General features: G+C 48.7%; 2 protein-coding genes across 4 annotated transcripts in view; both read left to right on the plus strand.

Moving 5' to 3' along the window:
- The first annotated feature begins 7,304 nt into the window (after window positions 1-7,304).
- LOC310712814 (uncharacterized protein) overlaps window positions 7,305-15,820 on the plus strand; it is a 35,299-nt gene continuing 26,783 nt past the window's right edge. The window contains exon 1 of the mRNA XM_083516194.1: window positions 7,305-7,794. The gene's annotated coding sequence lies outside the window, so the exon portion shown is untranslated. The remainder of the gene's footprint in view (window positions 7,795-15,820) is intronic.
- Window positions 8,505-15,190, plus strand: LOC310712829 (uncharacterized protein). 3 transcript variants are annotated; one of them, XM_083516229.1, is made up of 7 exons: window positions 8,505-9,761; window positions 9,956-10,037; window positions 10,666-10,748; window positions 11,208-11,334; window positions 12,255-12,722; window positions 12,891-13,394; window positions 14,336-15,190. In XM_083516229.1, exons 1-7 carry the CDS (start codon window positions 9,363-9,365, stop codon window positions 14,341-14,343), a joined length of 1,671 nt encoding a protein of 556 aa, XP_083372355.1. In that variant the 5' UTR covers window positions 8,505-9,362; the 3' UTR covers window positions 14,344-15,190. The 3 variants fall into 3 exon arrangements, with proteins under 3 accessions (XP_083372355.1, XP_083372356.1, XP_083372354.1); XM_083516230.1 differs by lacking the exon at window positions 12,891-13,394 and having other exon boundaries at window positions 12,255-12,890; XM_083516228.1 differs by lacking the exon at window positions 14,336-15,190 and having other exon boundaries at window positions 12,891-14,137.

The raw sequence follows: 15,820 nt of genomic DNA on the forward strand, positions 1-15,820 counted from the left end.
CCGGAGCTCCGGCTTTGCAGAGGGAGAGAGGGGGGAGCTGGGGCGCCCGGCTCGCCAAGGGTTAAAAGGAACGGAGCTGGATTCCTAGAGAGGACAGGAAATAAAGGGAGGAGGTTCTCCCCCATCCCTTCCTGCAAGGAGGAGGGCTGTTGTCTCAGCTCCTTCTGCGATCCGGTGAGTCTCCTTCCTCTTCTGCTTGGGTTGTGTTGGGGAGAGGGGGGAGTCCCCAGGGGGCGGGGCAGCCAGGAGGGTCCCCCAAGAAGAGAGAGAAGGGGGCCTGGGGAGCTCCGCTTTGCAAGGGCTCCAAGGAACAGCGCAGAAGGCCAGCCACGAGGGCCAGGGAGTCATCCTCCTTAGGGACCCCCAGAGTCATCTAGCCCAACCCTCGGCCGCGCAGGAATCTCTTGCCCAACCTGGGGCTCCAACCCGAGACGCTGAGGTCAAAGGGACTCATGTTCTACCAGCTGAGCTCCCCTGCCTTATTCGGGTTTCTTTCTGCAGTTCACATGGCTCCTCAGAGAGGAGAATGTTCACTTTGTTTGCTCCACCTTGCAAGGGTTAAAAGGAACTGAGATGCATTCCTAGAGAGGACAGGAAATAAGTGGGTGATGCTATCCTCCCGAGCAGAAGCCCCTCCCACTTTCCCAGCTTCCTCCCTGCAAGAGGGTGAAGGTGGCTTTCGTCTCCGCTGCAGGAGCTGCCTCAGTTTCCCTTCAGGGACCTGGTGAGTTTCCTCTCTTTTCTGCCTTAGGGTGCACTGGGGAGAAGTGGGGCGGGTCCATGGGGAGCCTGCTCAGCTCCTGCAGGGGGATCCCCAAGCCAGGGATAAGAGGTTCTGCCCCCCTTCCTCTCTGCAAAACCAGGGGGGCTGCAAGTAGCAGGAGGTCTGCAACTCTCTTCTTCCTTAGCATCAAGACGCCACTTGCTCCTTTGGGGGGGGGGCTTGAGTCAGGAAGAAAAGGGCAGGCAAAGGAATCCCGATGGGATTGAGGAAACAGTCACGTTCATTAACCATTAACGCAGGTGGCAGCCAGATGGACACATTTGGAGGTAGAAATAAATGAAGTCCTTCCATGTCGCAGTGTGCAGTTAATAATAATAATAACAATAATTTTATACCCCGCCCATCCGGCTGGATCTACCCAGCCCCTCTGGGCGGCTTCCAACAAAGATTAAAAATACATTAAAATGTCACACATTAAAAACTTCCCTGAGCAGGGCTGCCTTCATATGTCTTCTAAATGTCAGGTAGCTGTTTATCTCTTTGACGTCTGGTGGGAGGGCGTTCCACAGGGCGGGTGCCACTACTGAGAAGGCCCTCTGCCTGGTTCCCTGTAGCTTTGCCACTCGCAGTGAGGGAACCACCAGAAGGCCCTCGGAGCTGGTCTTCAGCATCCGGGCAGAACGATGGGGGTGGAGACGCTCCTTCAGGTATACTGACCCATGGAACTTCCTCCCACAGAAGGAAGGGATGCCCACCATGCCAGATGGCTTTAGAAGAGAATGAGGCCAATTCAGGGAGGAGCAGAGGGCTAGCGATGGCTCCAGGCCCCACAGTTGGGGGCAGCCGTGCTCCTGAATGCCAGCTGCTGGGAAGAGCAGGGGGAGAGAGTTGCCCTTGGGCTCCAGCCCTGCTGGTGGGCTTCCCAGAAGATGCCCCAGGTTGGCACCTGAGAGAACAGGAGGCTGGACTGAGAGTATAAAATTGTTGAAGAGTATAAAATTGTTACTATAACAGAAATAGGGGAAATCCTATATATCTCTTTTTTAAAAACGTCGTCTTTTGGCCACACCCACAAGTTATTTGGTACCACCTATCTGTTCTTTGGCCAGGTGAAGCTCTGGATCTCAGAATAAAGAAAGAGGGACGCACCCCAGGAGTCTTGAGAATGAAGGAGATTGCAAGTGCTGCAACATGAGGCAGAAGCAGGAAAGAAATGTGCCCTGACATTTGGGGGTGGGAGGGACCCCCACTATTGCCCTGGGTCCCAGTTACACTTAGTGCAGATGACTCACTCATCCATTGTGACTTCCTTCCTTCCATCTTCCTACCTTCCTCTCTTTAATTTTTAAGGAAAGCTCAGTCTGAGTTGTGATGCAGTCCAGCCCTGGTTCCTAGCAAGACTCATCCACGCTTTCCCAGGGAACATTTCTATTCACCTGACTGTGTATCAGTTTTATATCGGAAAAATGTTTTTTTTTTTAAGGGATTGCTAAAACCTCTCATTAGGACAGACGGAATTTGGCAGAAGACGTAGGGACGTCTTTCGATTTCCTGAGAACAGAGATGGATGAGCAAGACTCAGCTGGGCCTGAAGCAGCAAGACTTCATTCCATCCAAACTCTTAGCCATGGAGGAATCTGGGGAAAGTCTGTCCAAAGGATCCTGGCTGAGGAGGACACCCTCCACTCAGAGCTGCAGAGCCAGAAGCTCAGGCGACTTTGCAACCAGGAGGCCAAAGGACCCCGAGAGGTTTGCAACCGACTCTACCACCTTTGCCGTCAGTGGCTGAAACCAGAAACCCACACGAAAGCTGAGATGCTGGACCTAGTGATCTTGGAGCAGTTCCTGGCTGTCCTTCCACCAGAGATGGAGAGCTGGGTGAGGGAATGTGGAGCGAAGACCAGTTCCCAGGCGGTGGCCCTGGCTGAAGGTTTCCTCCTGAGTCAGGCAGAGCAGCAGGTGAGAGAGACTTTCCTCTGGATAATTTCATGGGGCTCCAAACTTGAGAGTATCCCCCAATTCTCTACTAATTTTGTCATCCTTTTTTTTGGAAAGCATCCGAGGAATGATATCCGGTACTCCTAAAATGTTTGTGTGCTTTGCCATTCCAGTTCTAATCTAATTCTTTTGAATGCTTACTGCAGGGGAAGGATCAGTTTCCAGAAATGGGTCTGGATTCCTCTGAGGTAGAGAGAACTCCGTTGGACTCCAGGGAGAGGCAACTGGGTAAGGAGGAAGGAGTTTTTTCTCCCCCATTTTGTCACATTATGTTGTTTTCGAAACTAATTTGTGAGTTCTCTACATCTTTTTTGGAGAAGACACATGAAGCCAAGAGCCCAGAGAAAGGGTGATATATTTTTGCACAACTAATATGTGAAATGGGTACAAATGTCCAAATTTACTTAGCAACTCTTACTTTTTGGAAGGCCCACCTGTAGTTTTCCTTTGGAGTGAAGCATGCACTTTACCTTTTTCTCTCGTAGGAGACCGAACAATGCCAGCAAGACCTGTTTCTCCATCTTTTCTTGGTGGCGAAGGGGAAGCTGCCCCTGTGGAACCAGAGCAGGTAGGAGGAAGGAGCCATGTGGGGAAAGAGGATGTCATGGACGGGTTGGACACAGAGGAAAGGTGGGAGGAACCGCCAAGGAAAGAAGGGTTGAATGCTAAAATAGGCTTCTAGGCAGTTTACACACCACACCAAAGAGTGGCCAGGATTCACCCCATCAGTCGCACAATGGGGCTTTCCCCCTCTCATCCCCCTGTCATTGCCCCCCTGTGCACCTTGAAGTTGTCTAAGAGGACAACCATTTTCTTTCTCTTTTAGGGTCCAGTGTGCTTCGAAGATGTAGCTGTGCATTTCACAGACGAGGAGTGGGCGTTGCTGGATCCTGACCAGATTGCTCTGCACAAGGAAGTCATGGAGGAGAATCGTGGGATCTTGGACTCTCTCGGTAAGGCTTCCTCTTGGATCATCCTATCTGCTTTGAAATTCAAGAGGAAGGAGGAAGGGCCTCAGGAAAGGAGCCATGACTCCAGCAGGGCTGGGAACCAACTGGCCAGATGCAGAGGAGCAGGAGGAGAAGGAAGGCTGATCCCTTTCCTTCCCCACATAGGGCCAGGGCCACCATAGGCGCAGTTTGCTGAGAAGGGGGAAAGGAGCTCAGCTGAAGAGCCTCTGGGGGAGATAAGATACCCTTCCGTATTTTCCCCAGGCTCCTCTAAACTGCCCATGGCTTACTTAAATGTAGCCATCAAAGTGATCCAGGAAGTTCAAGTAGCTTCTGTCAGATTTTTTGTTTCTGTTCTTGCTTCTTTCTGTCATTAGTTGACTTAAGAGACGAGTGACATTGGAGATGGCACAGATCCCATAATTGGGCCAAACAAAATCCATCCAAGAAAATAACCAGGCTTTTTGAATCTCAGGCAGTGAACCCTGGAGGAAGACCTCAAATCTAACTCCCCTCAGTTCTTCTTGGGTCACAAACATTAATTAGCACTGCTTCATAATTGGGGGCTCCATTGCTTCCTGAGGCTCCAATCTGCTTCTCTCTCAGTTGCAGGTGGTGATGAATTGGACCTGAAGAACGAGGGAGACCACGACAAAAGCCACAGAGTGGAGAAGTCATATCCATATTCAGAGTGCAGAGAGAGCTTCAGTCAGAGCTCCCATTCCACTTCAAATCAAAGAACTCCCCTTGAGAAGAAACCCTATCAGTGCTTGGAATGTGGAAAGAGCTTCAGGGAGAAAAACAAGCTCACTATCCACCAGAGAATTCATACAGGGGAGAAACCCTATCCGTGCCAAGAGTGTGGAAAGAGCTTCAGTCAAAAGGGCAGTTTAACTACCCATCAAAGAATTCATACAGGGGAAAAACCATATCAGTGCTTGGAATGTGGATAGAAATTCACCCGGAGCACCCATCTCACACTCCATCACAGAATTCATACAGGGGAGAAACCCTATCAGTGCTTGGAATGTGGAAAGAGCTTCAGGGAGAAAAACAAGCTCACTGTCCATCAAAGAATTCATACAGCTTCAGTCAAAAGGGCAGTTTAAATTCCCATCAGAGAATTCATACAGGGGAGAAACCTTATCACTGTTTGGAGTGTGGCAAGAGCTTCTTTGGAAGAAGCCAGCTCACTGTCCATCAAACAATTCATACCGGAGGGACACCCTATCAGTGCTTGGAATGTGGAAAGAGCTTCAGTCAACAAGGCCGGCTCACTGTCCATAAAAGAATTCATACAGGGGGAAAACCATATCAGTGCTTGGAATGTGGAAAAAAATTCACCCAGAGCGCCCATCTCACAACCCATCACAGAATTCATACAGGGGAGAAACCCTATCAGTGCTTGGAATGTGGAAAGAGATTTATTGAGAAGGCCAAACTCAGGATCCATCAAAGAATTCACAGCAAGAGAAAACTATTTTAGTGCCAAGAATGTGGGAAGAGCTTCAGTCACAGGGCCCGCCTCGCTTCCCATCAAAGAACTCACATTGGGGGCAAATTATAGTAGTGGCTGTATACAGATTTAATTTTAGGAGCCCTTAGTTTGTATGAGGTGAGAATTGCAGTTGGGTTCTTTGCCACATCTGGTGCCCCATAGTAATTCCTACAACGTACAGTGGTGCCCTGCAAGACGAATGCCTCGCAAGACGAAAAACTCGCTAGACGAAAGGGTTTTCCGTTTTTGCGTTGCTTCGCTAGACGAATTTCCCTATGGGTTTGCTTCACAAGACGAAAACGTCTTGCACTTTTTTTTTAAAGCCGCTTGAAGAGGCGCAGTTGCAACGGACCTTGCTTCGCAAGATGAAAAACATTGCAAGACAAAAAGACTCACGGAACGAATTCTTTTCGTCTTGCGAGGCACCACTGTACCCAAGAACTGTGATTTGCAAGTTCTTGGCCAAGGTGTTCAATACCATCTTTAGAGTTTCCTTTCTCTTAGCAGATCCTGCTAGAGACAGCAAAGGTTGCAATTTGAATTGGGTTGCAAACCTGGGACAATTAGAATAAGATCCACTATTTGACTATTGACTCAAAACCCTACAATGTATTTTATATAACGGACTTTTTATTTTTATTCTTTGTATATCGTATTGTTGCTCCATTGGTATGCCCGGGGGCTGACGCAAATAAAGATTTATTCATTCATTGAACATTTTTGTCGCGTCATGCCTGGGGTGAGGGATAAGAGTGATTTGGTGACACTGATGAGATGGCTGTCCATGCTGAAGTTTCCTAGGAAGGACTTGGGGTAAAATTTGTGATAGTTGATTGAATATTAGATATTATAGATTTTGATTCTGTTCGAAGTGTCCTAGTACTTATTGCATTTAACCTTTTTGATAGAATGTATTAGGCATGATTTTTGTATGCCTGCAATTTGTAATCCCCATGCCACCCTCCTGCACTGTGTAAAGCTGTGATGTGTACATTGCCTACCTCTTCCAGCCTTATCTGACCCTAGAAGGGCAGGTGATGTTCAGAGAAAGAGGAAGGAGTTGAACTAGCATCCGTGTGAGAACTCACTTATCTCCTCAAAGGTTTCCACATCTTTTGGTACCAGGGAAGTCAGATATGGGATTGAAATGTCAACAGTCCCATGGAAGTCCTGGTTGCCATGGGCATTGTGTCAAAGTGAGACATATGAGACCCAAATGACCTGGGCACTCTGGGACACTGCAAGGTAATTTCAGAGGAGTCGATATCCGCAGGAAGCCACGCATCCCATGACCTGTAATCTTTCTTGATGCAAGTGGAAGAGTGTTGTGGCATTTCTACATGGCAATACAAATAGTTATATGTAAGTTTATCTTGAGCTTCCACATATCACCAGAAGGGTTGTCTTTATTTGGGAAAACAGGAAATATTAAACGGAAAATGCTTTACAGTCGGACCTCGGGTTACAAACACCTCAGGTTACAAACACTTCAGGTTACAGACTGCACTAACCTGGAAGTAGTACCTCGGGTTAAGAACCTTACCTCAGGATGAGAACAGAAATCGCACGGCGGCAGCGGGAGGCCCCATTAGCTAAAGTGGTACCTCAGGTTACGAAAGGACCTCCAGAACGAATTAAGTTCGTAACCCGAGGTACCACTGTATTAGGAAGAGAAAATAAGAGAGTAACGCCGAAGGAAATGGGTTTGGGAAGAGGCAGGTGCGGTTTTAAGGTCTCGGTCCTTTCAAGGTGCTGCTGGCATCAAAATGAGAGCCAGGCTGGGGGCGAGGAAAAGGCCCGCCAGGAGGATGTCCTTGCAGGACCTTTCGTGCTCCTCCTGCTTCTGTTTCCGAGGGAGGGAGCAGCTCAGGGTCCCCCAAACAAGGCCCCCACCCTGGGTGCAGGCCATGCCCGGGGCTCCGGCTTTGCGGGGGGGGGGGGAGGAGCTGGGTGCGCCCGGCTCGCCAAGGGTTAAAACGAGAAGAACTGGATTCCTAGAGAGGACCGGAAATAAAGGGAGGAGGTTCTCCCCCATCCCTTCCTGCAAGGAGGAGGAGGGCTGTTGTCTCAGCTCCTTCTGGGATCCGGTGAGTCTCCTTCCTCTTCTGCTTGGGTTGTGTTGGAGAGAGGGGGGAGTCCCCAGGGGGCAGGGCAGCCACGAGGGTCCCCCAAGAAGAGAGGGAAGGGGGCCTGGGGAGCTCCGCTTTGCAAGGGCTCCAAGGAAGAGCGCAGAAGGCCAGCCACGAGGGCCAGGGAGTCATCCTCCTTAGGGACCCCCAGAGTCATCTAGCCCAACCCTCGGCCGCGCAGGAATCTCTTGCCCAACCTGGGGCTCCAACCCGAGACGCTGAGGTCAAAGGGACTCATGTTCTACCAGCTGAGCTCTCCTGCCTTATTCTGGTTTATTCCTGCAATCCGCGTGGCTCCTCAGATAGAGAAAATGTGAGCTTGGTTTGCTCCACCTTGCAAGGGTTAAAAGGAACTGAGATGCATTCCTAGAAAGGACAGGAAATAAAGGAGGGACGAGGTCCTCTCGAACAAAAGCCCCTCCCGCTCCCTGCAAGAGGGGGAGGTGGCTTTCGTCTCCGCTGCAGGAGCTGCCTCAGTTTCCCTTCAGGGACCTGGTGAGTTTCCTCTCTTTTCTGCCTTAGGGTGCATTGGGGAGAAGTGGGGCGGGTCCATGGGGAGCCTGCTCAGCTCCTGCAGGGGGATCCCCAAGCCAGGGATAGGAGGTTCTGCCCCCCTTCCTCTCTGCAAAACCAGGGAGGCTGCAAGTAGCAGGAGGTCTGCAACTCTCTTCTTCCTTTGCATCAAGACGCCACTTGCTCCTTTGGGGAGGGGTCACTGAGTCAGGAAGAAAAGGGCATGCAAAGGAATCCTGACGGGATTGAGGAAGCAGTCACGTTCATGCAGGTTAATGTGCAGCTAGACGGACACATTTGGAGGTAGAAATAAATGAAGTCCTCCCATGTCACAGTGTGCAGGTAGACCCATGGAACTCCCATCCACAGGAGAAAGGGGTGGCCACCAAGCCAGATGCCTTGAGAAGAGAATGAGGCGAATTCTGGCTCCTGGCCCCCACAGTTGGAGGCAGCCATGCAGGGGAAGAGAGTTATCCCTGGGCTCCAGCCCTGCTGGTGGGCATCCCAGAAGAGGCCCCAGGTTGGCCTCAGTGAGAACAGGAGGCTGGACTGTCTTCACCCAAAAGGTTAGCACAGCCCAATCTGGTGATAACAGAATAAAGGATGCAAGGAGGGAGCTGCATGGACTGGGTGGGCACAGAGGAATGGTGAGAAGAACCAGCTGGGGAACCCGCAAGGGAAGGCGGCTCTTGGTCAGTTGTGGGGGTTTGGGGGCAATGAAGAGTGGTCAGAGGGAGAAGACTGGGGGGAGGAGGTGTCTGACGCTGAAGAGGTAACGGGGCTTAGTGAGCGAGGGGAATCTGTGGCAGAGAGCAATCTAGATCCAGAGGCAGGAGATTCAGATGACGGAGGCCAAGAGGTAGGGATGATTCTAGCTGGTCTCCCCTCCTCCTGTGACAAGTCCCCCCCCCCCCCATCATCATAAAGAATAACTTTATGTCCACCCAGAATTCCCAAGGCAGATTAAAAAAGTATATTACAATATTAAGAAGAGTATAAAATTAATACCATCACAGAAAAAAGGCAAATCCTGTATATCTCTTTTTTAAACAATGTCCTTTGGCCCCACACACAAGTTATATGGTCCCACCCACCTGTTCTTTGGCCAGGTGAAGCTCTGGCCCTCAGAATAAAGAAAGAGGGACCCACCCCAGGAGTCTTGAGAATGTGGGAGATTGCAAGTGCTGCAACATGAGGCAGAAGCAGGAAAGAAATGTGCCCTGACATTTGGGGGTGGGAGGGACCCCCACTATTGCCTTTGGTCCAGATGACTCACTCATCCATTCTTCCTTCCTTTTATTCCTTCCTTTATTTTTTAAAGAAAGCTCAGTCTGAGTTGTGGTGCCGTGCAGCCCTGGTTCCTAGCAAGACTCATCCACACTTGCCCAGGGAATATTTCTATTCACCTGACTGTGTATCAGATTTACCGGTATATCAGAAAAATATATTTGCTTTTTGGGATTTGCTAAAACCTCTCATTAGGACAGACAGAACTTGGCAGAAGACATAGGGACTTTTTTCGATTTCTTGGAGGTGTCCTGAGAACAGAGATGGATGATGAGCAAGACTCAGCTGGGCCTGAAGCAGGAAGAGGCCATTCCATCCAAACTCTTAGCCATGGTGGAATCTGGGGAAAGTCTGTCCAAAGGATCCTGGGTAAGGAGGACACCCTCCATTCAGAGGTGCAGAGCCAGCAACTCAGGCAGCTTTGCAACCAGGAGGCCAAAGGACCCCGAGAGGTTTGCAACCGACTCTACCACCTTTGCCGTCAGTGGCTGAAGCCGGAAAGGCACACGAAAGCTGAGATGCTGGACCTGGTGATCTTGGAGCAGTTCCTGGCTGTCCTTCCAGCAGAGATGGAGAGCTGGGTGAGGGAATGTGGAGCGGAGACCAGTTCCCAGGCAGTGGCCCTGGCTGAAGGTTTCCTCCTGAGTCAGGCAGAGCAGCAGGTGAGAGAGACTTTCCTCTGGATACTTCCAAGGAGTTCCGAACTTGAGGGAGAGTATCTCCCAATTCTCTACTAATTTTGTCATCCTTTTTTTGGAAAGCATCCGAGGAATGATATCCAATACCCCTAAAGTTTTTGTGTCCTTTGCCATTCGAGTTCCAATCTAATAGTTTTGATTGCTTGTTGCTCTTGCAGGGGAAGGATCAGTTTCCAGAAATGGGTCCGGATTCTTCTGAGGTAGAGAGAACTCCGTTGGATTCCAGAGTAAGGCCACTGGGTAAGGAGGAAGGAGTTTTTTCTCCCCCATTTTATCACATGTTGTGGATTTTGAAACTAATCCATGAATTATTCTCATCTTTTGGTGGAGATCACAGGGGACCAAGAGCCCAGAGAAAGGGGGATGTATTTTAGGATAACTAATATGTGAAATAGGGACACGGGTGGCGCTGTGGGTAAAAGCCTCAGCGGCTAGGGCTTGCCGATCGAAAGGTCGGTGGTTTGAATCCCCGTGGCGGGGTGCGTTCCCGTTGTTCGGTCCCAGTGCCTGCCAACCTAGCAATTTGAAAGCACTCCCGGGTGCAAGTAGATAAATAGGGACCGCTTACTAGCGGGAAGGTAGACGGCGTTTCCGTGTGCGGCTCTGGCTCGCCAGAGCAGCGATGTCACGCTGGCCACGTGACCCGGAAGTGTCTCCGGACAGCGCTGGCCTCGGCCTCTTGAGTGAGATGGGCGCACAACCCTAGAGTCTGTCAAGACTGGCCCGTACGGGCAGGGGTACCTTTACCTTTACCTAATATGTGAAATGGTTACTAACGTCCACATTTACGTGGCTACTCTGACTTTTTTGACGGCCCACCTACAGTTTTCCTTTGAGTGAAGCATGCACTTACCTTTTTCTCTCGTAGGAGCCAGAACGATGCCAGCAAGACCTGTTTGTCCATCTTTTCTTGGTGGCAAAGGGGAAACTGCCCCTGTGGAAGCAGAGCAGGTAGGAGGAAGGAGCCAGGAGCCATGTGGGGAAAGACGATGTCATGGACGGGTTGGACACAGAGGAAAGGTGGGAGGAACCGCCAAGGAAAGAAGGGTTGAATGCTAAAATAGGCTTCTAAGCAGTTTACACACCACACCAAACAGTGGCCAGGATTCACCCCATCAGTCACACAATGGGGCTTTCCCCCTCTCATCCCCCTGTCATTGCCCCCCTGTGCACCTTGATGTTGTCTATAGGGCATCAGGAGGGTCCTCCCCACCCGGCAAGAACAGCACGCAGGGAAAGAAGGAAGGGGATCCTTCCTTGTGGCAAATGGGAAGGTGTCCATAATGAAATGTACAGAAAAACAATCCCATTAAAACATAACATCAGTTAAGAGGCAGAAGACAACAGAGCAAAGTGTGACTGTTCACCTTGATGTTGTCTAAGAGGACAACCTTTTTCCTTTTCTTTTAGGGTCCAGTGTGCTTTGAAGATGTAGCTGTGCATTTCACAGACGAGGAGTGGGCGTTGCTGGATCCTTGCCAGAGAGCTCTTCACAAGGAAGTCATGGAGGAGAATCGTGGGATCTTGGACTCTCTCGGTAAGGCTTCCTCTTGGATCATCCTATTAGCTTTGAAATTCAAGACATCTCTCTATGGGAGGAACCTCTGATTTTTCGATGGGGCTCAACAGCAGCACCTGCAGCAGAACCTGGGATGTTAACACTCCCACAGCAAGCCTTAGTTGGAAGTCTATTGACTCTCTGTGAATATTCTTCCTTCAGTTCTGCCTTTTCAAAGCATGAAAGCCAGCCAGATGGGCGGGTTATAAACAATAAAATTATATACAATCATCATCATCATCATGCCTATCTCCTTCCAAGATGGCTCCCCTTTTGCTCTTGAAGGGCTGGCCTGTCTGCAGCCCCACAGCCTCCCATCAGGGCCCCTTCACCAGGGGCAGCAGCACAGGAAGGGCCTCAGGAAAGCAGCCATGACTCCAGTAGGGCTGGGAACCATCTGGCCAGATGCAGAGGAGCAGGAGGAGAAGGAAGGCTGACCCCTCTCCTTCCCCTCATAGGGCCAGTGCCACCAGAGGCGCAGGGTGCTGAGTAGGGGTAAAGGAGCTCAGCTGAAGAACCTCTGGGGGGGAGATAAGATACCCCTCCGTATTTTCCCCAGGCTCCTCTAAACGGCAAAGGCCTTCGTAAATGTAGGCTTCTAAGGGATTCAGGAAGTTCAAGTAGCTTCTGTCAGATTTTTTGTTTCGGTTCTGCTTCTTTCTGTCCTTAGTTGACTTAAGAGATGAGTGACATTAGAGATGGCACAGATCCCATGATTGGACCAAACAAAATCCATCCCAGAAAATAACCAGGCTGTTTGAATCTCATGAGGTGAACCCTGCAGGAAGACCTCACATCAAACTCCTTTCAGTTCTTCCGGGGTCACAAGCATTAATTAGCACTGCTTCATTATTTGGGGCTCCATTAGTTCCTGAGGCTCCAATCCATTTCTCTCTCAGTTGCAGGTGGTGATGAACTGGAGCTGAAGAACGAGGGAGATCACGACAAAAGCCACAGAGTGGAGAAGTCATATCCGTATTCAGAGTGCAGAGAGAGCTTCAGTCAGAGCTCCCATTCCACTTCAAATCAAAGAAATCCCCTTGAGAAGGAACCCTATCAGTGCTTGGAATGTGGAAAGAGCTTCAGGGAGAAAAACAAGCTCAATGTCCATCAGAGAATTCATACAGGGGAGAAACCTTATCACTGCTTGGAATGTGGAAAGAGATTCATTGACAGACGCCAGCTCACTGTCCATCAGAGGATTCATTCGAGGGAGAAACGTGAATGTGGAAAGAGCTTCAGTCAGAGCACCCAGCTCACTTTCCATCACATACTTCATTCCGGGGGGAAACCATATCACTGCTTGAAATGTGGAAAGACTTTCACTTGGAAAACAAGTTTCACTTCCCATCAGAGAATTCATACAGGTGAGAAACCCTATCACTGCTTGGAATGTGGAAAGAGCTTCAGGGAGAGAAACAAGCTCACTTCCCATCAGAGAATTCATACAGGTGAGAAACCCTATCACTGCTTGGAATGTGGAAAGAGCTTCAGGGAGAGAAACAAGCTCACTTCCCATCAGAGAATTCATACAGGTGAGAAACCCTATCACTGCTTGGAATGTGGAAAGAGCTTCACTCAAAAGGGCAGTTTAAATTCCCATCAGAGAATTCATAGAGGAGAAAAACCTTATCACTGCTTGGAGTGTGGCAAGAGCTTCTTTCGAAGAAGCCAGCTCACTGTCCATCAGAGAATTCATATAGGGGGAGAACCCTATCAGTGTTTGGAATGTGGCAAGAGCTTCAGGGACAGAAGCAATCTAACTGTCCATCAGAGAATTCATACAGGGGAGAAACCCTATCAGTGCCAAGAGTGTGGAAAGAGCTTCACTCAAAAGGGCAGTTTAAATTCCCATCAGAGAATTCATACAGGGGAAAAACCATATCAGTGCTTGGAATGTGGCAAGAGTTTCTTTCGAAGAAGCCAGCTCACTGTCCATCAGAGAATTCATACCGGAGAGACACCCTATCAGTGCTTGGAATGTGGAAAGAGTTTCACTTGGAATACAAGTTTCACTTCCCATCAGAGAAGTCATACAGGTAAGAAACCTTAGCACTGCTTAGAATGTGGAAAGAGCTTCAGTCACAGCAGCCTTCTCACTGTCCATCAAATAATTCATACAGGGGAGAAGCCATATCAGTGCTTGGAATGTGGAAAGAAATTCACCCAGAGCGCCCATCTCACAACCCATCACAAAATTCATACAGGGGAGAAACCCTATCAGTGCTTGGAATGTGGAAAGAGATTTATTGAGAAGGCCAAACTCGGGATCCATCAAAGAATTCACAGCAAGAGAAAACTATTTTAGTGCCAAGAATGTGGGAAGAGCTTCACAACGCCGGCCTCGCTTCCCATCAAAGAACTCACATTGGGGGCAAATTATAGTAGTGGCTGTATACAGATTTAATTTTAGGAGCCCTTGGTTTGTATGAGGTGAGAATTGCAGTTGGGTTCTTTGCCACATCTGGTGCCTCATAGTAATTCCTACAACGTACCCAAGAAACTGTGATTTGCAAGTTCTTGGCCAAGGTGTTTAATACCATCTTTAGAGTTTCCTTTCTCTTGGCAGATCAAAATGAGCAGCAGACAGCAAAGGTTGCAATTTGAATTGGGTTGCAAAGCTGGGACAATTAGAATAAGATCCACTATTTGACTATTGACTCAAAACCCTACAATTTATTTTGTATAACGGACTTTTTATTTTTATTCTTTGTATATCGTATTGTTGTTTTATTGGTATGGGAAGTGGCTGACACAAATAAAGATCTATTCATTCATTGAATATTTTCTTCATGTCATGCCTGGGGTGAGGGATAAGAGTGATTTGGCAACACTGATGAGGTTGTTGTCCATGCTGAACTTTCCTAGGAAGTACTAGGTGTAAAAATTGTAATAGCTGATTGAATATTAGATATTATAGATTTTGATTCTGTTCGAAGTGTCCTGGTACTTATTGCATTTTGTTGTTGTTGTTGTTTAGTCGTTTAGTCGTGTCCGACTCTTCGTGACCCCATGGACCAGAGCACGCCAGGCACTCCTGTCTTCCACCGCCTCCCGCAGTTTGGTCAGGCTCATGTTTGTAGCTTCGAGAACACTATCCAACCATCTTATCCTCTGTCGTCCCCTTCCCCTTCTCCTTGTGCCCTCCATCTTTCCCAACATCAGGGTCTTTTCCAGGGAGTCTTCTCTTCTCATGAGGTGGCCAAAGTATTGGAGCCTCAACTTCACGACTGCATTTAGCCATTTCAATAGAATGTATTTGGCATGATTTTTGTATGCCTGCATTTTGTAATCCTCATGCCACGCTCCTGCACTGTGTAAAGCTGTGATGTGTACATAGCCTACCGCTTCCAGCCTTATCTGACCCTAGAAGCGCAGGTGATATTTGGAGAAAGAGGGAGGAGTTGAGCTAGCATCTGTGTGAGAACTCACATATCTCCTCAGGGGTCTTTGACATCTTTTGGTACCAGGGAAGTAAGATATGGGATTGAAATGTCAACAGTCCGATGGAAGTCCTGGTTGCCATGGGCATGGTGTCTAAGTGAGACGTATGAGACCCAAATGGCCTGGGCACTCGGGGACACAGCAAGGTAATTTCAGAGGAGTCGATATCCGCATGAAGCCAGGCATCCCATGACCTGTAACCTTTCTTGAATCAAGTGGAAGAGTGTCATGGCATTTTATCAGTCTTTCTGTGTTGTGTATATGATCTTCTAATATGCCTCCTGGCAGCCTTTTTGAACTAGCTGTTCTGCTGAACAGCAGGTTAGCAAGGCTGTCCTATTGCAGTAGTTTGAATAAACGAGGTCCCTGCAGGATGCTGAGATTGCTCTCATTCTCTTGGTTCTGAGTTTTTGTTTCAGGTATTCCCTCCACTGGGTCATGAACCTGTGATATAGAAGCAAATTCTGATCACACGAGCAATTCACGTACTTTATATTTTCCTTTCTTCTGTGAGAAGCTTAAGTCAAGGATTCCCTTTCTGCTGTCCTCCGATTATTCGCTATGGGCGTATGCCAAGATGAAAGAATAGTATCCATGAGGAAACAGAGTTCTTGGTTCATCCCACGCCAAAGGGAGCTGGGAGCAAGAGAAGGACAAGTTTCTTTGCTTTAGGGTCCTCCAGGGTATGCCTTCAAAGATGGAAGGAAGAAGATGAAGGCAAGAGCTAAGGGCAGGAATGCGTTAAAGAGGAAATAGAATCTCATAGCATTGTTTCAATAAAATTTTGCATCCCAGGTACAAAGTTTCCATGCTCATTTCTGTAGCTTGATTGTTAGGCGGGAGAAGCAAGATTATATAGTGACATCTAAAGGATACTAGACAAATTTTATTTGATATACAGTGGAACCTCGGGTTTTTAGCATCTTGGAACCTGAATGTTTCAGTTTTCAAATGTCAAAAACCTGGAAGTAATTGCTTCTGTTTTCGAATGCGTCTTGGACGTTGAAGCGCTTCCACTGCT

Source organism: Podarcis liolepis (genome assembly GCF_965112155.1).
Source record: "Podarcis liolepis genome assembly, chromosome: 7".
NCBI classification, from domain to species: Eukaryota; Metazoa; Chordata; class Lepidosauria; order Squamata; family Lacertidae; genus Podarcis; species Podarcis liolepis.